Source organism: Nerophis lumbriciformis, linkage group LG18 (genome assembly GCF_033978685.3).
Source record: "Nerophis lumbriciformis linkage group LG18, RoL_Nlum_v2.1, whole genome shotgun sequence".
In the NCBI taxonomy this organism is placed as follows: domain Eukaryota; kingdom Metazoa; phylum Chordata; class Actinopteri; order Syngnathiformes; family Syngnathidae; genus Nerophis; species Nerophis lumbriciformis.
This window is the reverse complement of record NC_084565.2, coordinates 25,547,971-25,573,763: the sequence shown is the minus strand read 5'-3', so window position 1 is coordinate 25,573,763 and position 25,793 is coordinate 25,547,971. Positions and strand designations below refer to the sequence as shown.

The 25,793-nt window shown below is 40.4% G+C and overlaps 1 protein-coding gene across 4 annotated transcripts in view; it reads left to right on the top strand.

Moving 5' to 3' along the window:
* Positions 1-25,793, top strand: part of celf5a (cugbp, Elav-like family member 5a) — a 691,759-nt gene that overhangs the window by 334,000 nt on the left and 331,966 nt on the right. For all 4 annotated transcript variants that reach the window (XM_061977890.1, XM_061977892.2, XM_061977891.1 and 1 more), the window contains exon 3: positions 14,938-14,986. In XM_061977890.1, the coding sequence (XP_061833874.1) occupies positions 14,938-14,986 (49 nt within the window). The remainder of the gene's footprint in view (positions 1-14,937; positions 14,987-25,793) is intronic.

Genomic DNA, 25,793 nt, shown 5'->3' with positions numbered 1-25,793 from the left:
GAGGAGTGGCAAGAGAACTTTCGAATGTCCAGGTCAGTTGTGATTCTACTTAGCAAAAAACCATTTGTGAAGTGGTTGCGGCCGACAATTTCAGCCTACAAGCACAGTGTCCTGACCAGATATCTAGATCCCTAGATTGATTGTTGTAAAATGTTCTTTATCACATTGTTTACTTTCACATGTCCATTAAAGATATGATTCATGTATGATGGCTCAGGTGTGATTCACTACAGTAGTCTAACAGCTGCTGATGGTGAGGCAAGCAAGGTTTACTGTTAAAAGAAATGTGGCAATAGTCTACATTGAAACACAGGGTAAGGATACACTTCCAGTTCAGAGGTGACTATGACGCACGCATTTGCGCCGGCAGACCATACTTGCCAACCCTCCCTAATTTTCCGGGAGACTCCCGAAATTCAGCGCCTCTCCCGAAAACCTCCCGGGACAAATATTCTCCCGAAAATCTCCCGATTTTCAGCCGGAGCTGGAGGCCACGCCCCCTCCAGCTCCATGCGGACCTGAGTGAGGACAGCCTTTTTTCACGTCCGCTTTCCCACGATATAAACAGCGTGCCTGCCCAATCACGTTATTCCATACGAGGCGTCCGGCATACCGCCGATGAGCATGGTGCAGATGAAGAAGATGTTCTCGGCGTCCGTGTTGGCGCACACGTTGCCAAAGCCGACACTGGTCAGGCTGCTGAGGGTGAAGTGGAGGGCGGCGATGTACGAGCTGCGCACTGACGGGCCTCCGACCGCGTTGTTGACGTAGGGCTTGCCCAGCTCATGGAGCCATCCTTGGGAAGAGACGGGAGGACAACAGGGTGACAAGAACTAAATCATCCAGACTAGACATAAATTGTATTATTATGTTTATCTTACCTAAAAATAAATATATTTATGAATTAAAAAAATTAAAAAAAATCACTATATTTTGCTAAAAACATCAAAATTAATTGTACTTTTATTTGTATTTTTTCTGACTCCTTATTACATCCAGCCATAGAATTATACATTAAAATAACATATTTAAAATAATTAATTTTAAATGATCATAATAATTCATTTAAAATGACCATATTTAATTATTAAAATAATTGCTTGTTTATCAACAACTTTAGCATTTTATTCATTACATTTTGAAGCTCTCAGAAGCCAAGTTATGTTATATTCCTTAAGATTTATTTATGCAAGTTTGAAGTATCAATTATCTAAATACAGTTTTGTTTGCATATTTTCAGGATGTAGATTTATATATATATACAAATACGTATATATATATATATATATATATATATATATATATATATATATATGAAATACTTTTAACCACGGAGGGGGGTCTTAAACGGTGGCATTGTGTGTGGACAAGGATAAGGTTAGGTGGGATTTACCCTGGATAACTTTAGCCGGTTTAGTGTAGAAGGGGCCTTAATTTGTTTCTGACCGTGCTGCCCCCACCCCAGCAAACAATGTCTGAGAGCACCGCAGAAGCCACCACAGTGTCATCAAAAATGCGTAGCAGTCACCCGCACACCCCAAAGGACCTTAGTCTCCTCAAGAGGTGTAGGAGACTTTGACCCTTCTTGTACACAGCATTTTAAATTGTGAGCCCAGTCCAGTTTATTGTTGAGGTAAACAGCCAGGTATTTAAATGAGTCCCCTATTTCCATAACTGATCCTTGGATGTTCACCGGTGTGGGTGGAGGAGCTGACCACCAGAAATCAATATAAGGGGTGTCCCGATAGAACGTTTTCACTTTCGATACAATACCGATATTAATACATGGTCGATATTAATCCAATACAATATTTGTAGGAATCATATTCAATCATCAAGCTTTTGTTATTTTGTAGTGTGGAAAGTTAGAAATTACTCATACAGAAAACAAGGGTAGGAATGAAGAACACAAACCTATTTAATAAATAGGAATACATGGAATCGACTTATGCTGTCTTTACATTGAAGTGGAGTGGTTTTGTTCTTGGTGACATCGAGTGGCCACAATAGTTTATGAAGTTGAACTCACGATGCAATATGATGCAGCCACTTTTGTTACTGGATCCATTCTAATACGCCTCTTATGGAAGTTGTATTGTAGCAAAATTATTTGCAAACGTGTATCTTAATCTGTGCGCGTGTAATCCAATCTGCGTGCTGTTTACTAATTTATGTTTTTGATTACACCTTTGCGAATAATTTTGCTACAATAATACTTCCATAGTTTCTGCCTTGGAGACTTTTTGCCTGTAAGTAATATGCAACTATATTTATTTGATACTTGTTAATATTGACAAATATTGTGTTTTAGACTGTAATATTGTTCAATTAAGTATACTTTTTTACATACACTATATTGCCAAAAGTGTTTGGCCACCCATCCAAATGATTAGAATCAGGTGTCCTAATCACAGGTGTATAAAATCAAGCACTTAGGCATGGAGACTGTTTCTATAAAAATTTGTTATAGAATGGGCCGCTCTCAGTGATTTCCAGCGTGGAACTGTCATAGGCTGCCACCTGTGCAACAAATCCAGTCGTGAAATTTCCTCTCTCCTAAATATTCCAAAGTCAACTTTATTATAAGAAAAGTGAAGAGTTTGGGAACAACAGCAACTCAGCCACGAAGTGGTAGGCTACGTAAACTGACAGAGAGGGGTCAGCGGACGCTGAAGCGCATAGTGCAAAGACTTTCTGCACAGTCAGTTGCTACAGAGCTCCAAACTTCATGTGACATTCCAATTAGTCCACGTACAGTACGCAGAGAGCTTCATGGAATGGGTTTCCATGGCCGAGCAGCAGTATCTAAGCCATACATCACCAAGTCCAATGCAAAGCGTGGGATGCAGTGGTGTAAAGCACGTCGCCACTGGACTCTAGAGCAGTGGAGACACCTTCTCTGGAGTGATGAATCACACTTTTCCATCTGGCAATCTGATGGACCAGTCTGGGTTTGGAGGTTGCCAGGAGAACGCTACATTTCGGACTGCATTGTGCCGAGTATGAAATTTGGTGGAGGAGGAATTATATTGTGGGGTTGGTTTTTCAGAAGTTGGGCTTGGCCCTTTAGTTCCAGTGAAAGGAACTTTGAATGCTCCAGGATACCAAAACATTTTGGCCAATTCCATGGGATGGCACTTCAAGTTAATATGTGAGTAAAGGCAGGTGGCCAAATACTTTTGGCAATATAGTGTATGTCTAGCTTATGTGCTATTGTGTTTTTAGCTGTTGCATAGCTGTTAGCTCCTAGTAGCCGATAGCCTACCATCTTTATCTTTTATTTTAAAATATTGGGTGCTTATTGGAGGGCATTTAGATGCAAACTGGCGGTGCAGCTTTGCACCAGTAAACCTGCTGTAGTACCGCTTGCGTTTGTGATTATATCTGAGATTTACTATGAAAGCTGATATTGTTCAATATATATAGATATATAACAGCTTCTTCCTTCAGGCAATAAGACTCTTGAACGCATCATAATAATCCCCTCAATCCACCCCCCCAAAACGGATTAACTCGCTGGAATATAAAGACAATATTAACATACATCCATAAACGTGGATGCATATGCAAAAGTGCAATATATTTATCCGTACAGTAATCTATTTATTTATATCTGCACCTTATTGCTCTTTTATCCTGCACTACAATGGGCTAATGCAACAAAATGTTGTTCTTATCTGTACTGTAAAGTTCAAATTTGAATGACAATAAAAGGAAGTCTATTTTTTTTTTCTTCTGATATCATTATATTAATATATCAGATCCCGAATACACATATTCCATACCATATAGGGCTGGGCGATATGGCCTTTTATTAATATCTCGATACTTTTAGGCCATGTCCCGGTACACGATATATATATCAATATTTTGCCTTAGCGTTGAATGAACACTTGATGCATATAATCACAGCAGTATGATGATTCTATGTGTCTACATTAAAACATTCTTCTTCATACTGCATTAATATATGCAAATTTGTAACTTTCATGCAGAGAGGGAAATCACAACCAAGTCAATTTACCAAAACTGTATTTATTGAACAGTTATTAAGCAGTGGCACAAACATGCATGTCATTTCAAAACAGAAAGTGCAAAATTGTCAGAGACCTTTTAAAACAATTTTGCACTTTTGTGCATGATGTCACTAAGATGACATATCAAAACAACACTAAATTAAAGTGCACTTTTTGTACAGAACGCCACTACAATAGTTAAAAACAACTAAAGTGCACTTTTGTGCATGATGTCACACAAGATATTTCAAAAACTGTCTAATAAAAATGAGCTGCATAATAGGAAATCATTCATCTGCAGCATCGCGTGGACATCGGGGGCAGTACCTTTGGATTGGCAGACCGGGGTGGTGGTTCCTCTCTTTAAAAAGGGGAACCGGAGGGTGTATTCTAACTATCGTGGGATCACACTCCTCAGCCTTCCCGGTAAGGTCTATTCAGGTGTACTGGAGAGGAGGCTACGCCGGATAGTCGAACCTCGGATTCAGGAGGAACAGTGTGGTTTTGGTCCTGGTCGTGGAACTGTGGACCAGCTCTATACTCTCGGCAGGGTCCTTGAGGGTGCATGGGAGTTTGCCCAACCAGTTTACATGTGCTTTGTGGACTTGGAGAAGGCATTCGACCGTGTCCCTCGGGATGTCCTGTGGGGAGTGCTCAGAGAATATGGGGTTTCGGACTGTCTGATTGTGGCGGTCCGCTCCCTGTATGATCAGTGTCAGAGCTTGGTTCGCATTGCCGGCAGTAAGTCGGACACGTTTCCGGTGAGGGTTGGACTCCGCCAAGGCTGTCCTTTGTCACCGATTCTGTTCATAACTTTTATGGACAGAATTTCTAGGCGCAGTCAAGGCGTTGAGGGGATTCGGTTTGGTGGCTGCAGGATTAGGTCTCTGCTTTTTGCAGATGATGTGGTCCTGATGGCTTCATCTAGCCAGGATCTTCAGCTCTCACTGGATCGGTTCGCAGCCGAGTGTGAAGCGACTGGGATGAGAATCAGCACCTCCAAGTCCGAGTCCATGGTTCTCTCCCGGAAAAGGGTGGAGTGTCATCTCCGGGCTGGGGAGGAGATCTTGCCCCAAGTGGAGGAGTTCAAGTACCTCGGAGTCTTGTTCACGAGTGAGGGAAGAGTGGATCGTGAGATCGACAGGCGGATCGGTGCGGCGTCTTCAGTAATGCGGACGCTGTATCGATCCGTTGTGGTGAAGAAGGAGCTGAGCCGGAAGGCAAAGCTCTCAATTTACCGGTCGATCTACGTTCCCATCCTCACCTATGGTCATGAGCTTTGGGTTATGACCGAAAGGACAAGATCACGGGTACAAGCGGCCGAAATGAGTTTCCTCCGCCGGGTGGCGGGGCTCTCCCTTAGAGATAGGGTGAGAAGCTCTGTCATCCGGGGAGAGCTCAAAGTAAAGCCGCTGCTCCTCCACATCGAGAGGAGCCAGATGAGGTGGTTCGGGCATCTAGTCAGGATGCCACCCGAGCGCCTCCCTAGGGAGTTGTTTAGGGACCGGTAGGAGGCCACAAGGAAGACCCAGGACACGTTGGGAAGACTATGTCTCCCGGCTGGCCTGGGAACGCTTCGGGATCCCCCGGGAGGAGCTGGACGAAGTGGCTGGCGAGAGGGAAGTCTGGGCTTCCCTGCTTAGGCTGCTGCCCCCGCGACCCGACCTCGGATAAGCGGAAGAAGATGGATGGATGGATGGAATAGGAAATCAAATAGTGTATGTCCTTCGCTATGTGGTAGGTTCCTGCGGACGTTATTTCCTTCTGTTGTTGACTAGTTTTCTCATACGGTGAAATGGAAGACGCCATGCTCAATTGGGTCAGTGCCGGTTGCTTCGGCATTTTGTTGGGTGTGGCACCGCCCGGAGATGTTGACATGCAGAGTTTCAAGCTCTCCTTATTCTCTAGCGCAGTGTTTTTCAACCACTGTGCCGCGGCACACACCGTGAGATACAGTCTGGTGTGCCGTGGGAGATTATTTAATTTCACCTATTTGGGTTAAAACATTTTTTTGCAAACCAGTAATTATAGTCTGCAAATGATGTGTTGTTGTTGAGTGTCGGTGCTGTCTAGAGCTCGGCGGAGTAACCGTGTAATATTCTTCCATATCAGCAGGTGGCAGCAGGTAGCTAATTGCTTTGTAGATGTCGGAAACAGCGGGAGGCAGTGTGCAGGTAAAAAGGCGTCTAATGCTTAAACGAAAACTAAACAAAAGGTGAGTGACCCTAAGAAAAGGCAGTGCAACTTAGGGAAGGCTATGCAGAACGAAACTGGCTACAAAGTAAACAAAAACAGAATGCTGGACGACAGCAAAGACTTACTGTGGAGCAAAGACGGCATCCACAATGTACATCCGAACATGACGTGACAATGAACAATGTCCACACCAAGAAGGACAAAAACAACTGAAATCTTCTTGATTGCTAAAACAAAGTAGATGCGGGAAATATCGCTCAAAGGAAGACATGAAACTGCTACAGGAAAATACCAAAAAAAGAGAAAAAGGCCACTAAAATAGGAGCGCAAGACAAGAACTAAAACACTACACACAGGAAAACAGCAAAAAACTCAAAATAAGTCATGGTGTGATGTGACAGGTGGTGACAGTACACCTACTTTGAGACAAGAGCTATAGTGATGCATGGTTGGTTTTGGTTTAAAGTCCATCCATCCATTTTCTACTGCTTGTCCCTTTCGGGGTCGCTGGAGCCTATCTCAGCTGCATTCGGGCGGTATGGTTTAAAGTCGTATACAACAATTGCGACGACAACTTTTTACTGTTAACTGAGTTTCGTTTTTTAATGATTTCTGCTGGTGGTGTGCCTCCGCATTTTTTCAACGCAAAAAATGTGCCTTGGCTCAAAAAATGTTGAAAAACACTGCTCTAGCGGGTGACTTTTCAAATTATGCTACAAATTAGTAGTGGTGCTACTTTTTGTAGCAACACTTTTTCTGCATACTTTACATATTACGGTTGTCTGTTCAACATCTCCCCGCTTGAAGCCAAACCACCGCCGGACGATGGACCCCCTGCTGTTTTTTTCTTGGGAATTAATTCTTCCTCCATTTGTTACCAGATTCGCACCTTCTCTCTCTCTCGTATTACCACTCGCACTGCTCCGCTTGCACCACTTGCCACTTACCTATGGTACATTCCTCTCTGCTACCTCTCTGCTCTGCAAAGGGGACGTATGGCGTTGCACGTGCGACAGTATGTGACGTATGTAAGAAGTGTCGGAGGCAGATATTTACATATATCCGAATTTAAGTGTTACTTCTTTTTATTTCATAATCATATTACAAAACAGCTAGTGTTTTTCTTCCAATTGTGGTCTTTTGGTTGTCTGCAAAACCTTGAATGTGCTTAACCTTGAATGAGGAATGTTAGAGAGAGAGATAATGGACATTTGTTTTGGCTAGAGAGACATGACTGCCAGGGACTTAAGAGGGGAGAGGGTTTTTCGGGGGGCAGACCATCTTGGCGGCGCGATAGAATGTTCTATGCTGGACTGGTCTCAATGTATATATGCAAAGCTTTGCAAATATATTACAAAATACCTATTCTGTCTCTGGTGGTTTTTCTACTCAGCTTTAAGTGTCGTAAAGAGCTTGGGAGCGACTTGTGACTTGAATTCCCTGGGAGGAACAACTGGTCCAAAACGCAACAGAAGGTGCGCTTGTTTTATCTCTCTGTGCGAAGGAGAGACAAGAAATAGTGAGAAAAGCCTGTAGTGTAATGCCCGCAGCTAAAAGCAACTGCCTGAGAACATATACCGTATTTTTCGTAGTATAAGTCGCACCTGCCAAAAATGCATAATAAAGAAGGAAAAAAACATATATAAGTCGCACTAGAGCCCGGCCAAACTATGAAAAAAACTGCGACATAGTCCGAAAAATACGGTACTTGAATACTCACGAAATAGTCATCTTCTACATCGCAGAGACAAACCCACAACATATCGAGTATATTTGATATATCGCCCAGCCCTAATACCATATGTACAAATTCTTGCCTTCCAGGTGTTAAGTTCATGCAGCATTCTGGCAAAATGCGGTATTTAGTGAATGCAGAATTTTATGGTTTTCTTTAAGTCTTTTAATTCAGTCAGCGGCCTTCAACAAGTCGGGTGCCGCACTGCAGCACACAACTGCTGCTTAGTGCAAACGAGGTTACATTTTTATTACAGTACGTAGTCTTTCTACTGACTGTGAAGAGGTGACTGAAGATAACATTGCATGCATGGAATGAAACGTGAATTGATAAAAAAAGGGGTCATAATGTAAAAGATAAAATGAGACTTTTATAATGAGTCATAACCGTGTTGACGTTAATGCAGAATGATTCATTTTGAACCTCTTTGATGACTCACATGTACATCTCCAAATGAGTTAGCAGTCTTCGTCGAACTGGAAGTTTTGGAGCTAAAAAGTCTCTTTGCTGCTGCTTGCAGGGCTTGGGGAAAAAATCTATAATTCCATATGCTTTCATTGAGCCGCCTCATTTGCTCAGTTAAGCCTCCAGTCAGTTGAATTAAAGCTCTTAGCACTTGTGTGCTGCTGTTTTATATGACGGGTGAGGATAGAACCCTTTGAGCCAACAGGACGTAATGTGGTGTGCACACGCCCGGAATATACTGTACGCCCATCTGAAGTTACTCCGGGTTTGAAGACGGATGGGTCATCTAGTCTGGGGATGAAATATTTTAAGTGGACTGCATTTATTATGCATTGTTAAGGTGGGGTAATCGAAGCAAAAAGTGGTGCACAACTTAGCTGCAACCAGAAGAGGAACTGTAGATTTATTCTCTACAGAAAGAATGGTCAATTGGGTTTCAAAGGTGGGAGCAAACATGGCTCCCTGTAGTCATGTGAGGGGCTTTTGACCAATCAGAGAGAGTATAGCCAGAGAATCTCCTAAATCATTGGTCGAAAGCCCCTCACGTGACTACAAGGTGCCATGTTTGCTACCAACTTCAAAACCCGGTTGACCATACTCTCTCTATACACAGGTCTGATTCCCCAACCATACCGTTTGTTTACATGCAAAACCTTGTTTTTAGATGAATATTTCCAAAGACAAAATGACAAAAACGTTTCACCAACTGGTAGGTTGCAATTAGTGAGATCCAGATCCTGATAAATAGTCAATATTTGCCTTTTTTTTTAGCTGATCGGCTGATGGGCTGCCGATTTTAGGTATCTTTTTAGGATTTTTAGATCCCAGTGTTAACATGGCTAAAGACTGAACCCGCATTACATTTAGAACGCAAGGAAGAAAGGAAGGATACTTTATTGTCTTTGCACTAGTACAGGGGTCGGCAATTCGCGACTCTGGAGCCGCATGCGGCTCTTTGATCACTCTGATGCGGCTCAGCTGCATACTTGCCGACCCCCCCAATTTTCTCGGAGACTTCCGGATTTCAGTGCCTCTCGCAGAAAACTCTCGGGATTATTATTCTCCGATTTTCACCCTTACAATAATAATAAGGGCGTGCCATGATGGTACAGCATTTGGCCCCCTTTACAATCTGTATTAACAGCGTGCCAGCCCAACCTCTTGTTATATGCATCTTCTGCTTGCACACGTAAGTGACAGCAATGCATACTTGGTCAACAGCCACACAGGCTACACTGACGGTGGCCATATAAAACAACTTTAACACTCTTACTAATAATGCGCCACACTTTGAACCAAAACCAAACAAGAATGACAAACACATTTCAGGAGAACATCTGCACCTTAACACAACATAAACACAACAGAACAAATACCCAGAATCCCATGCAGCCCTGACTCTTCCGGGTTACATTATACACCCCTGCTACCACCAAACCCCGCCCCTACCCCAATCCTGCTCCCTCACACATCAACCCCCCCCCCTCTGTGCGTTGGTTGAGGTGGGCGGGGTTTCGTAGCAGCCCGGAAGAGTTAGGGCTGCATGGGATTCTGGGTTGTGTTTATGTTGTGTTACGGTGCAGTTGTTCTCCCAAAATGTGTTTGTCATTCTTGTTTGGTATGGGTTCACAGTGTGGCGCATTATTAGTGAAAGTGTTAAAGTTTTTTATACCGCCACCGTCAGTGTAACCTGTGTGGTTGTTGACCAAGTATGCTTTGCTGTCACTTACGTGATCAAGCAAAAGCCCCATACAACGTGTGGCTGGGCCGGCACACTGGTTGTAGTGGGCGCTAAAAGCTGTACCATCACGGCACGTTCGAGAGAAATCTCGCCCTGAAATTCGTAGTCTGCCGGAATACTCGCCCTGGAATTCGTAGTCTGCCGGAATAATCGAGGGGGTTGTAAAGTATGACGCTGTCAAGCGCCATTCATATGAAACTCGCGGGCCGCACTAACATTCAATTTTCATATTAAGGTGCGGGCCGCGTATCTGAGACCCTTGGTTTATACATAGCACAAAGCAAAAAAAAAACTTTGTATGCAGTGTTATTTAATTTTAAATTTCAAAAGATATTTGTGGCTCCCATTGTTTTCTTTAATTTGTGAAACTGGTCAAACTGGCTCTTTGACTGGTAAAGGTTCCCGACCCCTGCACTAGTACAACAAAATGTCATTTCCAGCACATACCCATTTACGTGCAGACATACATTGTGCAGGGTGACAGAATAGGAACGCTGATGGCTCGCCATTTACAGCACCCCAAAAAATAGCCTCTTGGGTTCTGGGGCCAGGAAAAATAAATCGATAGACACGATAAGCGCGTATACATGTTACAACACAGAAACCCCAAGACTTGCAACAGGAGGGGTGGGTGGACATCTGGTGACGAAGCTGCAGCCTTTGGCTCTGCTCCAGCCATTTGTCACACCTAAGGAGTTAAGCAGTGGCAAATGCATGGGGTAGGAGTGAGGGTGTGTGTGCATATGTGCAGTCCATGGTCCATGAAGTGTGTGTGTTGTTATGTTTATAGGCTCGGAGCACATTGCATGCATTTCCATATTCCGTGTTACACACATGCAGGAGTTGAATGAATTACAGGAGGATGAATATCTTGCCAATGAACGCATTTTCTATCCACAGTGTGAAGACGCTTCTAAGATACTAATCCTCACCACTAAGTTTATTCCAAGTATCATTCAAACTGGAGGAAAGGGAATGGCTAAGCATGCTGCACACACACACCGAGCAGGGGTGATCGATACAAATGACTTATTTAGCACGTGTTATTTGGATCTTAGTAGATCGTGCCTTTAGTTATTTCTGCACTATACTACCTCAAGTATTTAATTGAATTGTAGATATTTGACACATTTGAGTTGAAAAATGTGCACAATTTGTGTTTCTGCTAAGGAGTTTTGGTACTGCAGATCTCACAGCCGGACCAGTTGGACATATTTGCTGTGGACCGGGGTTCGGCATGCGGATTTTTAGCGACGCCCTATTGGCTCCCTGGAGCATTTTTAAAAAAGGATTGAAAATGGAAAAAGATGGAGCCAAAATATTTTTTTTATTTTAGTATGTTTTTTGTTTGAGGACACAAACCTTCCCAATTGTTAGAAATCCCACTGTTTAATATGAGTATTTGGTGAACATCGTTTTGTCCTACTAATTTTGGCCGTTCTTGAACTCACCATGGTGTGGACTGTGATGCAACAGTTTGTTTACATGTAAAATATTCCACTCCTTCTTTGTCTCATTTTGTCCACCTAAAGTTTTATACTGTGCGTGAATGCACAAAGGTGAGCTTTGTTGATGTTATTGACTTCTTGGAGTGCTAATCAGGCTATTTAGGTACAGATTGAATCAATATGCCTCATTTGTAGGTATAGTTGAGCTCATTTAATTGCCTTTACTTCTATCGTCTTTGTATATAATTTAGTGTTGCATGTCTCATGACACATTATCTGTGTGTAATATTGGCTGCATTTCTGCTAGTTGTTTGTGTGCCATGTTGTTCCAGACTACAGCAAACGTTACCGAGCTTGCCAAAGATTGTAATACACCTATTAAAAGAAGACAGTTTACTTTAACTCAGACACACACATCTATACCTTTGGCCATCGAAAGCTAGTAATTTCCAGGAGTTATCTCACCTTCTGAGTAGCCTCTGATTTACTAATGGTTTCTAATGTTGTAAAAATGTGTAGAATAAATATTTAATTTCAACATTTCTGTAAACGAAGATTTGCTTCAGCCTGCGACACATACCGTATTTTTCGGAGTATAAGTCGCACCTGCCGAAAATGCATAATAAAGAAGGAAAAAAACATACCGTATTGTTCGGACTATAAGTCGCAGTTTTTTTCATAGTTTGGCTGGGGGTGCGACTTATACTCAGGAGCGACTTATGTGTGAAATTATTAACACATTACCGTAAAATATCAAATAATATTATTTAGCTCATTCACGTAAGAGACTAGACGTATAAGATTTCATGGGATTTAGCGATTAGGAGTGACAGATTGTTTGGTAAACGTATAGCATGTTCTATATGTTATAGTTATTTGAATGACTCTTACCATAATATGTTACGTTAACATACCAGGCATGTTCTCAGTTGGTTATTTATGCCTCATATAACGTACACTTATTCAGCCTGTTGTTCACTATTCTTTATTTATTTTAAATTGCCTTTCAAATGTCTATTCTTGGTGTTGGATTTTATCAAATAAATTTCCCCCAAAAATGTGACTTATAGTCCAGTGCGACTTATATATATTATATTATATATTCCTTCTTTATATGCATTTTCGGCAGGTGCGACTTATACAACGGTGCGACTTATACTCCAAAAAATACGGTATATAAGTCGCACTGGAGCCCGGCCAAACTATGAAAAAAAATGCGACTTATTGTCCGAAAAATACGGTAGTCATTTTGATAGTAGGCTATTATAGCTACACTTACATCATTTGTTGCCTTCATTATGAGACTTATATACATATATAGGCCACCTACTCAGTGGCCTAGTGGTTAGTGTCCGCCCTGAGATCGGTAGGTTGTGAGTTCAAACCCCGGCCGAGTCATACCAAAGACTATAAAAATGGGACCCATTACCTCCCTGCTTGGCACTCAGCATCAAGGGTTGGAATTGGGGGTTAAATCACCGTTGCTGCTCACTGCTCCCCTCACCTCCCAGGGGGTGAACAAGGGGATGCGGAGGACAAATGTCACCACAGTACCAATGATTGTGTGTGACAATCATTGGTACTTTAACTTTAACTTTAACTTAATATACGGCTTTTAATTTTTTGCGGCTCCAGACAGATTTGTTTTTTGTAATTTTGGTCCAGTATGGCTCTTTCAACGTTCTGGGTTGCCGACCCCTGCTTCAGACGTTCAGTCTTTTTCAGAAGAATCCGAGAAGTTGGGCTAATGCACACTATAAATGTGACGAGAAGGCTTCAAACTTGTTTCTCAGAGTTGGAATATGAGCGAGCTGCAAGTGTGAGGGAGTGAGACACAAAGACGGTGATGACTGAGGCATCTAATCCAGGCGATGCCATTCTTATCAGGGTCCAGTGGATTAGAGTGAGCCTCTTCCTCACCACACAATCCTTCCCAGACAGACACTCTCCACGGCCCAAGGGCCCCCGATCGATAGGCCTGGGATTGATCTCTCTCTTTCTCACTTGTCCTGATTCACCTTTATTAAGGCTGCCATAGCCTTGCAGCATCTCCAAGCACCTTTAGTGGACAACAAATAGTGTAAATGATACCTTGATCTGTTTTATTTGGCATCAAAAGAGAGCCAAAATCCTTGCCCGTAAGTTAACGTGCAGAGTGTGTTTTTTAACGCTGTTAACTCTCTGCGCGTGCGCGTAAACTCATATTGAACGCCTGCGAAGTCATTTTATACTTAAGCAGCCATTCTGTATGTTTGCTTTTTTGCGTCTTTCTCTACGCCAGGGGTGTCAAACGTACAGCCCGAGGGCCGGATCAGGCCCGCCAACAGGTTTTATCTGGGCCGCGGGATGAGTTTGCTAAGTATAAAAATTAAGCTGTAATTTCTGAATGAAAGAAACAACTGTTCTGAATGTGTCCACTGCATGTGAATGTGTATACAAATGTAGCTTACCACCACCAGGTGTGAATTAATGATGGGTTCTCACTTCTCTGTGAGTGCTTTGAGTATCTAACAATAGAAAAGTGCGATATACAATCGAATCCATTATTATTATTATTATGTGCCAATAGCAATTATTTGTATCTTTATAGATGATGCTACATATGTACAAAATAAACCACATGATGTTAGTGCATCAGTCGAGGAAAATGATCAAACTACATAAATAACATACGGTAATTAGATTTTGATATAATTTTTTTATCTTGATAGATTGAAAATTAACACCAATGAGTTGACTGATGAACATTATCACATCATTTATTCAGAAAATATAAATAACGACAAATAAAGTATGCATACTATTAACCGCAGCAGGTAATTGTAAAAAAAAAACAAAAAAAAACAACAACATTATGATTTGTACAATTTCAGAATGTGCTTGTTATATTTTTAAACAAATAAAACAATCTGAAGTTGTCTTTATTTTAATTTTTTTAATTTTTTTATTTTTTTATTTATTTTTTTTGTCTTTATTTTTACGTTATTGTGCCGTGATTTTACCAGTCCGGCCCACTTGGGACTAGATTTTTCTCCATGTGACCCTTGATGTAAAATCAGTTTGACACCCCTGCTGTATGCGCACAACGTTCCACTTGTTTGGCCCTTGGGTGCAGGTATTGAATAGAAGGCCGAGCAACTTCCCTTCTGATTGGTCAATTCAATTCGAACGCCTGCGGCCTCCCGCATTACAAACGCAAACAGGGTCCGCGCAAAAGCCAAACGAGGCCTTTGCGCTCGAGGTTTTTGGCACTGTTTTGACGGCATTGTTTTACTGCATATGAAATAGAGGATTTTCACGATGCCAACCTTCTCTTTCTTGTCTTCTTCTCTACAGATGACACGCCCCATCCAGGTGAAACCGGCTGACAGTGAAAGCCGTGGAGGTAAGCTCCTTCTGTTTTCCTTGGTATGTGGTATTTGGTAGTTTTGCGTGGGGGTTCGTTGGTCTCCCACACTTACAAATAAGCACCAAAACACTTGATATCCACGTTGTTTTTGTTTGTTTGTTTGGATATGCAATACAAGTCCCTTACACCAGCTTGTTATACTTTTTAATGATCATTATTGGACTCCTGAAGGCTCTCCACCACACCCAAAACATACACCCACTAAGTTATCTGTTTACATGCACTAAAAACAAATGTTTGACTTATTGTGGTTGAAACTAGTTTCTTCTTTCTTTCTTTCTTGTTTTTGTTTATTTCGAGCATGACCACACTTACATTATAATACATCTGACAATGTCATATAATTTCTCTTTACATCAAGTCCGAAAAGGAGTAGGAAGGAGCGAAGCTTAGTTAATCCTACCACTTTCCCACTTCAGAGCGTTTACAAATACATACGTTAATTTACTTCTTTTTGTAACACAATTACATCGGTGAATGATTAATGCAGCAGTTCTTGTAATAGATAATTAAGTCAGTCATTAACATACTGAGATGAAGAATATCCCATTTTCAATAAGGTTGAAGGTAATTCTCGTAATTCTTCTTCTTTGTGCTTTGTAAGCACTATTAATTTGAACAACCCCTTAAACTGGATCATATCAGTCCATTGTTTAACTTCTTTACTTAGTCCATTCCATAGTTAAATTACACATAGTGATATGCTAAAGGTTTTTAGTGTTGTACGAGCATACAAAGTTAGTTTTTCCTCTAAGGTTATATTTATCCTCATTAGTTGAGAAGAATTGTTGTACATTCTTTGGTAGCAGGTTATAGTTTGCCTTGTGCATCATTGTAGCTGTTTGCAATTTTACCAAATCATCAAACTTCAATATTTTGGACTCAATAAATAAAGGGTTTGAATGTTCTCTATATGCAACATTATGTATTATTCTAACTGATCTTTTTTGTAAAACGGTTAATGAATGAAGTGCACATTTGTAGTTGTTTCTCCATTTTTCTGCACAATAACTGGTAACACTAGCGAGCAGTAGAGAATATGAAGTGATTTTTGGTCCAGGATATATTTTGCTTTGTTCATTATTGAAATGTTTCTTGCCACCTTATATTGTATATTTTTTATATGAGATTTCCATTTAATTTTACCATCTATTATTACACCCACAAATCTAGTTTCTTTTACCCTTTCAATGTCTACTATGTCTATCTGTATTTGTGTTTGAATTTCTCTTCTACTGTTACCAAATAGCATTATTTTAGTTTTACTGAGATTCAAAAGATAGTCCGTTTTTGTCAAATCATCTGTTTAATTTGTTCACTTCTTCTGTTATTATTTGTATTAGCTTCTGTGTGTTCTCTCCTGAACAGAAATCAGTCGTGTCGTCTGCAAATAAAACTAACTTTAAGTCCTTTGTAACTTTACAAATGTTGTTTATTAGTTTTGTTTTAAACTTGTAAAAACCCTATTAAAGTTTGAATGTTTATATCTTAGTGTATAATGTTTATGTCTCAGTTTCATCAATAATTAATTTTTTTATTAAGTGTTCGAACCAGTGGTGTCATTAGCCTTTTCAGGGTGAGCTAAAGGCTCCCTAAGATATTTTTTAAATTACCCCAAATTATGTGATGTCATTTTATTTCAAGTTTAAGTTCAGGTTTTATTTTTCTATGTTGGTTTTTTTTTCCATGAAAATATTGCTGATAAATGTAACATAAAGTAGCCATAATGTGAATTGTAATAATTGTATAACCTATAATCATTATTGACCTAAACATGATTACAAATCTGTCATATTTCCCTTTACGCTATAGTCTCATGTAAAAATTTGTTGATTTATGTATGCATACTATTAACGGACAATGATAATTACAATATTACATAATTATTATAACAATTCTTATAAGTGCATTTACTCGGAATTAAGCCTCGTCTGTCTTTAGAAACTCTGTTTTGAGCTTTAATCAAGGTTCCTTGAACGCATCACTGTTATATGCTATGAAATGCAAAAGTGAAACTTAAAGGCCTACTGAAATGTGATTTTCTTATTTAAACGGGGATAGCAGGTCCACTCTGTGTCATACTTGATCATTTCGCGATATTGCCATATTTTTTGCTGAAAGGATTTAGTAGAGAACATCGACGATAAAGTTCGCAACTTTTGGTCGCTGATAAAAAAGCCTTGCCTGTACCGGAAGTAGCAGACGAGTAGCGTGACGTCACAGGTTGTGGAGCTCCTCACATCTGCACATTGTTTACAATCATGGCCACCAGCAGCGAGAGCGATTCGGACCGAGAAAGCGACGATTTCCCCATTAATTTGAGCGAGGATGAAAGATTCGTGGATGAGGAACGTGAGAGTGAAAGGACTAGAGGGCAGTGGGAGCGATTCAGATATGGAGGATGCTGTGAGAGGCGGGTGGGACCTGATATTCAGCTGGGAATGACTAAAACAGTAAATAAACACAAGACATATATATACTCTATTAGCCACAACACAACCAGGCTTATATTTAATATGCCACAAATTAATCCCGCATAACAAACACCTCCCCCCTCCCGTCCATATAACCCGCCAATACAACTCAAACACCTGCACAACACACTCAATCCCACAGCCCAAAGTACCGTTCACCTCCCCAAAGTTCATACAGCACATATATTTCCCCAAAGTTACGTGTGTGACATGCTCATAGCGGCACGCACGTACGGGCAAGCGATCAAATGTTTGGAAGCCACAGCTGCATGCGTACTCACGATACCGCGTCTGCGCATCCAACTCAAAGTCCTACTGGTAAGAGTCTCTGTTGTCCCAGTTCTCCACAGGCCAATGGTAAAGCTTGACTGTCATCTTCCGGGAATGTAAACAATGAAACACCGGCTGTGTTTGTGTTGCTGCAGTCGGCCTCAATAAACCGCTTCCCACCTACAGCTTTCTTCTTTGCTGTCTCCATTGTTCATTGAATAAATTGCAAAAGATTCACCAACACAGATGTCCAGAATACTGTGGTATTTTGCGATGAAAACAGACGACTTAATAGCTGGCCACCATGCTGTCCCAAAATTTCCTCCACAATCCGTGACGTCACGCGCTGACGTCATCATACCAAGACGTTTTCAGCAGGATATTTCGCGCGGAATTTAAAATTGCACTTTAGTAAGCTAACCCGGCCGTATTGGCATGCGTGGCAATGTTAAGATTTCATCATTGATATATAAACTATCAGACTGCGTGGTCGGTAGTAGTGGGTTTCAGTAGGCCTTTAAATACAACTTTGTCCGATACTGCCACTAATAGATTTATTATATTGTTTTACCTTTCTTCTGTCACCTCATCCTGGTTCCCAAATATTGGCGCTGTGGTTGAAAGCGTAAATGCGAGCTTTGGTGACATTATGACGTCTGTGTTGAGTGAACAGTGAACTTGTAAAGGGGTCGATGCTACCAGGAGTCCATTTAAAATTTTTACAAGGGGGTGTAGGTAGTGTTACACATTCCTCATTTTATTCAAACAACAGTAAGATTTAACTTTGACAACATGTATTTTATTTCACTTTTTATGACATCTTATTTTGCAAGTGACATATTCAAATGAAATAAAAACATATTCAAATCTTTAAAAAAAGCTTACAATCCGCGTACAACGGAGCCAATGTGGGTTCCTCTATTCCCTAGTTGTCCTGTTGCGGTATTTTTCTACATGGCAATGATAACAAAAAAAACCTGCACACACATTACAAGACCATGCAAACTACTTACAGAGATTGTTACATGTGTCTTCTGATTGACGGTGACCAATTCAAGTTGAACCCCGTCCTCTCTTTCAAAAAGTCTGCTGGGATAGTCGCCAACTCACCCGTGACCCAGATAAGTTGCATTGCAAGTAGTGTTGTCCCGATACCAGTATTTTGGTACCGGTACCAAAATGTATTTCGATACTTTTCTGAATAAAGGGGACCACAAAAACATGCATTATTGGCTTTATTTTAATTTAAAAAAATCTTACGGTACATTAAACATATGTTTCTTATTGCAAGTTTCTCCTTAAATAAAATAGTGAACATATAAGACAACTTGTCTTTTATTAGTAAGTAAACAAACAAAGGCTCCTAATTTAGTCTGCTGACATATGCAGTAACATATTGTGTCATTTTCCATTCTATTATTTTGTCAAAATTATTAAGGACAAGTGGTAGAAAATGAATTATTAATCTACTTGTTCATTTACTGTTAATACATGCATACTTTCTCTTTTAACATGTCCTATCTACACTTTTGTTAAAATGTAATAATCACTTATTCATCTGTTGTTTGATACTTTACATTAGTTTTGGATGATACCACAAATGTAGGTATCAATCCGATACCAATATCATACATTGGTCATATTCAAAGTCCTCATGTGTCCAGGGACATATTTACTGAGTTTATAAACATAATATACATTTAAAAAAAACAAAATAAGATTTTATGATGCTAAAACATATCGATGTAATCATACTAGTATCGACTAGATACTATCCTGTACTTCAGACCTGGGCAAATTAAGGCCCAGGGGCCACATGCGGCCCGTTAAGCTTGTCAATCTGGCGCGCCAGACATTCCCAAATATTTTTTTTAGATCTTTAAGATGGAAACTAGCTGCCATTATGATGTACAGTGATGTTTTCTAATGACCGGAATATGCGCTTATAGATGATATACCAGTAACTATGGTAATCTAATTAGTTACTATGGTAATCTAATTAGTTACTATGGTAATCTACATCACAGCAGCTCAGACGAGGCATCAAGCAGTGTGGGCGGGAAGCGTTTCCACAGACGCAGAAGGAGATTTCCACAACAAAGTTCCAAAGCTTAGTGATATATCAGATGTATCAGATTGTAGGTGGTTTTTTTTATTTGTACCCTTCGCGTTCATATTTCACTGTTTGTTGCATTTTTGTTGCGTTCCACTTGATTGTAAAATATGTCGATCGAAAGGGGGTGTGACATTCATATTTTGTCGATATTCAGTGTTTTATCGTTCATAGAAAAATGTAAAATTCCATTACGTTTTCAAAGGTGGTCTGTCATAACGTTTTTAGCATTCAGTCAGCAATTATTGTAAGGTTTCGTATTAGTGTTCCTTAAAATAGATATACCGGCCCCCAGACGTTTTTTTCTCTAAATGTGGCCCCCGGATCAAAATAATTGCCCAGGCCTGCTGTACTTGGTATCATTACAGTGGATGTCAGGTGTAGATCCACCAATGGCGTTTATTTACATTTTGACGCCGGTGAGCTACGGTGTGTAGTGAAGCATGTTTAGCTATTCCTTGTCCTGCAGGGATGATACTTGTAAGAAACGTACTTTATTTGTCGCCATGGAGGCGAGGATTAGTGATTTAGAAGTAGCTAAGACACTGCAGACTGCGGATGGGCTTTACCCGCTAGCTAGCGAGCCATGTCTTAAAGCACCTCTTCCTGAGGGCGTTTCAGTGTTATAACTTCACCTTTATCTTTAGTTTTTAAGCCAAAATGCGTCCGTTCTCCCTTTTCTGTCTACACACTGAGTCTGCTTGTAAGTACTCTGTGATTGTGCGCTGCCGAACATGCTCCTCTGCTCGTAAACCGGCAATGGCACGACGAGGGGGGTTGGCGACCAGTACTTTTTAGAGGCGGTATAGTACTGAATACGATTTATTAGTATCGCGGTACTATACAAATACCGGTATACCGTCCAACCCTAATTGAAAGTGAAAAACACTCATTAAACGTTTGGAAACTGAGGAGACACATTTTTTAAGCCTCTCAGGTGGAATTATTTCCCATTCTTGCTTGATGTACAGCTTAAGTTGTTCAACAGTCCGGGGGTCTCCGTTGTGGTATTTTAGGCTTCATAATGCGCCACACATTTTTAATGGGAGACAGGTCTGGACTACAGGCAGGCCAGTCTAGTACCCGCACTCTTTTACTATGAAGCCACGTTGATGTAACACATGGCTTGGCATTGTCTTGCTGAAATAAGAAGGGGCGTCCATGGTAACGTTGTTTGGATGGCAACATATGTGGCTTCAAAACCTGCATGTACCTTTCAGCATTAATGGCGCCTTCACAGATGTGTAAGTTACCCATGCCTTAGGCACTAATACACCCCCATACCATCACAGATGCTGGCTTTTCAACTTTGCGCCTATAACAATCCGGATGGTTCTTTTCCTCTTTGGTCCGGAGGACACGACGTCCACAGTTTCCAAAAACTATTTGAAATGTGGACTCGTCAGACCACAGAACACTTTTCCACTTTGTATCAGTCCATCTTAGATAAGCTCAGGCCCAGCGAAGCCGACGGCGTTTCTGGGTGTTGTTGATAAACGGTTTTCGCCTTGCATAGGAGAGTTTTAACTTGCACTTACAGATGTAGCCATTAACTGTAGTTAATGGCTACAATGGCTACAATGGTTCCGAAGTGTTCCTGAGCCCATGTGGTGATATCCTTTACACGCTGATGTCGCTTGTTGATGCAGTACAGCCTGAGGGATCGAAGGTCATGGGCTTAGCTGCTTACGTGCAGTGATTTCTCCAGATTCTCTAAACCCTTTGATGATATTACGGACTGTAGATGGTGAAATCCCTAAATTCCTTGCAATACCTGGTTGAGAAAGGTTTTTCTTAAACTGTTCAACAATTTGCTCACGCATGTGTTGACAAAGTGGTGACCCTCGCCCCATCTTTTTTGTGAATGACTGAGCATTTCATGGAATCTACTTTTATACCCAATCATGGCACCCACCTGTTCCCAATCTGCCTGTTCACCTGTGGGATGTTCCAAATAAGTGTTTGATGAGCATTCCTCAACTTTATCAGTATTTATTGCCACCTTTCCCAACTCCTTTGTCACGTGTTGCTGGCATCAAATTCTAAAGTTAATGATTATTTGCAAAGAAAAACATGTTTATCAGTTTGAACATCAAATATGTTGTCTTTGTAGCATATTCAACTGAATATGGGTTTAAAATGATTTGCAAATCATTGTTTTCCGTTTATATTTACATCCAACACAATTTCCCAACTCATATGGAAACGGGGTTTGTAAGTAAAGAACTAGCATCTTGTCATCCCGATTTTATTGTCGTAAAGAATGACAGTTGCCCTTATTGCAGCGGTGTCAGTTTCCTGTCAGTGCCCCTTCCTGCTTGCCTCCTGCTGCCCATGCCAAGTGCATTATGGCAGCGCTGTGAATTAAATGGTGATTAAGCTCAATAGTGGAGTTACGGCCGTGCGAGGGGCCTAGTTAAAACCCCGCCGCTGCTCCAAACCTGAGAATAAACAGCGGAGAAGGGGGCGGAGGACTTGGAAGCGGGATCCTGCACGCACGCAGCTTGGCAAACAATCAATGCATTTGCAGGGGTGCTCGCCAAGATCCTCATTACTCAGTCTTAATTCTGTTGCCTTTGATCGCGCCATGTTTTTTTTTTGTTTTTTTGGAAGAATTGATTTACTCACAGGCGTGCATGCATGTTAATGGGATGAGAAGTTGAGAAACCGTCCTCATGTGTGGCACTTTCAACAGCACGCGTGTGTTATTATTTCAAGAAGGAACGGCATTTCCAAAATGGGAAAGCGAAGGAAAAAATGCGGAAGCCACGCCAAGTGCAAACAGCTGCCACCTTGTACTTCTGAGGGTTTACCTCCAAACCTTTGGCCACATTTGGTGTGAATTAAGAATGGCCAGCCGCTTGGCAGCCTGTCAAACGAGGCTTCAAAGGGCAAAGCCACCCGGTCGAGAGTTGCAAGAAAGGCCAATGGAGATCACAGGAGATCTTTCTTTCCTTGCTTTTATGTATGTATTTATTCGACAGGGACAGTACAATTAAACATTGCTACTGTGAGAATGAGATATTTTTAAGTGTTCTTTTTAATCCATAGTCATGTTTAAAGAAGCTAGTATTTTCCCATGTAGTGTGTCTCCTCGTGATCCCAGTGCTAGTAAACTCTGTGTTTCACCTTGAATGTCTATTGGGAGTATAATGTACTTTGGAGGAGACCTTATCAGTTTAGAACATGGGTGTCAAACTCTGGCCCGCCAGTCCCAACGAGTGCTGGCCCAGTCACATAACATGTGCGGCTTCTGCACGCACATACAATCGAATGCAAGGCATACTTCTTCAACAGCGATACAGGTTACACTGAGGGTAGTCAAATAAAAAACTTTAACACTGTTAGAAATATACGCCACACTGTGAATCCGCACCAAACAAGAATGACTAACACATTTCGGGAGTACATCCGCACCGTAACACAACATAAACACAACAGAACAAATACCCAGAACCCTTTGCAGCACTAACTCTTCCGGGACGCTACAAGGTCTGTGTGTGTGTCGAGGGGAGGTTTGGTGGTAGCGGGGGTGTATTTTGTAGCGTCCCGGAAGAGTTAGTGCTGCAAAGGATTCTGGGTATTTGTTCTGTTGTGTTTATGTTGTGTTACGGTGCGGATGTACTCCCGAAATGTGTTTGTCATTCTTGTTTGGTGTGGATTCACAGTGTGGCGTATATTTCTAACCGTGTTAAAGTTTTTTATACTGGCACCCTCAGTGTAACCTGTATCGCTGTTGATGAAGTATGCGTTGCATTCACTCGTGTGTGTGTGTGCGTACAGAAGCCGCACATATCTTGCGACTGGGTCTGAATGATGTTAGAATTGATGAAAAGCGGACGTGACGATAGCTCGTAGAGTACGTTAAAGGCAGTGCATTTAAGGCACGCCCCCAAGACTGTGGTCCGGTTGGACTACGAGATACATATAATGACTGATGAACACCTTCGTTCGATAATGAAGGTTGCCTCAGCTCAAAGCCTGAGCCCCGGCATTAATGAACTAGCATCCAAGAAAAGATGGCAGGTATCTGGCTTGGGCACATCAGATTAGATCAGTGTGTTGCAAACTGAGCAGTTTAAAGTCCTGAATGGTTGTTTTATTCATTGTTATTTTATTTTCAAATTTATTAGCCTGTGGAAAAAGTTAATGTAGACTGGTCGGACGCAACACTACCCATAGGTAACCGATGTCAAAGTACACAAGTACTTCTAGCCACAGGCTAATTTGCAACCCTCGTCCATGGTTCGGCTTTTAAAGAAAAGTTGAGAAAAGTGTAGAACACAAACAAAAAGATTAAGTACAAAATAAAAACACATTGAAAATAATTGGCCCCATTTGTTCGTATTACACCCAGTTCTATTGCTCACACTTCTGATTGTCCTTAAGCCATTTTTGAAGTGATGAGACAAGCCAAAGATTGATGTCCCTTATAGCACCAATGAAGTGTCCACATTAACAATGTCTATTTTGCAAGCAAGTTTTGCGTTTTAGAGTTCCTGTGACGCTCTGGTTGGTCAGCGTCATGGTTTGGGAAGGAGTGCTGGGCTCAGTTGGAGAGTAGCACATCTTAAAGTGGAGTCAAAGATGACCTGGTGTGTCATGTTTCCAACAAGCCAGACACTCCAGTCCAGGAATACCTAACTAAGCACGAACCGGAATAATTAATTAACTTCTGTGCACCTGTGCTGTGCACCTTTGGGGGTGGGACTCGAGGGAAGGACCCAGTCTGGCCTCCTTTCTCAGGGGCCACTCCTCTGCTCTGATATTCCTCAGTGCATGAAGTTATACTAATTAGTGTCTTAATCTCATTATGACCAGGACAGTCCACAGCACCTTCATTAACCATTAAAAGGTATTTCAAATTCAATCCCACGTTTGTCCATAACGATGGAAAATGTCTGCCTCTCTTGAGACACCTGGAAGCATCCATTGTGATAATGATAAAACAACCATAATGCCACTCTGAGTTAACTTACAAAAATCTAAATGCACATATGTATGCATGTATGTATGAATGTATGTATGTATATATATATATATGTATGTATGTATGTATGTATGTATGTATGTATATATATATATGTATGTATGTATATATATATATATATATATATGTATGTATGTATATACTGTATGTATATATATGTATGTATATATATATATATATACATATGTATGTATGTGTATGCATATATATATATATATATATATGTATGTATGTATGTATATACTGTATGTATATATATGTATGTATATATATATATATATATATACATATGTATGTATGTATGTATGTATATATATATATGTATGTATATATATATATATATATATATATATATATATGTATATATACATATATATGTATATATATATATATATGTATATATACATATATATGTATATATGTATATATACATATATATGTATATATGTATATATACATATATATGTATATATATATATGTATATATACATACATATGTATATATATATATATATGTATATATACATATACACATGTGTGTATATATTTATACATATATATATATATACATATATATATATATATATATATATATATATATATTATTGTTATTATTATTTGAATCTTGATTTTATATATATATATATATATATAAATATATATATATATATATGTATATATATATATATATATATATACATACATACATACATACATACATACATATATATATATTGCTATTATTATTTGAATCTTGATTTTATATATATATATATATATATATATATATATATATACATACATATACACACAGCCCTGCGATGAGGTGGCGACTTGTCCAGGGTGTACCCCGCCTTCCGCCCGATTGTAGCTGAGATAGGCTCCAGCGCCCCCCGCGACCCCAAAGGGAATAAGCGGTAGAAAATGGATGGATGG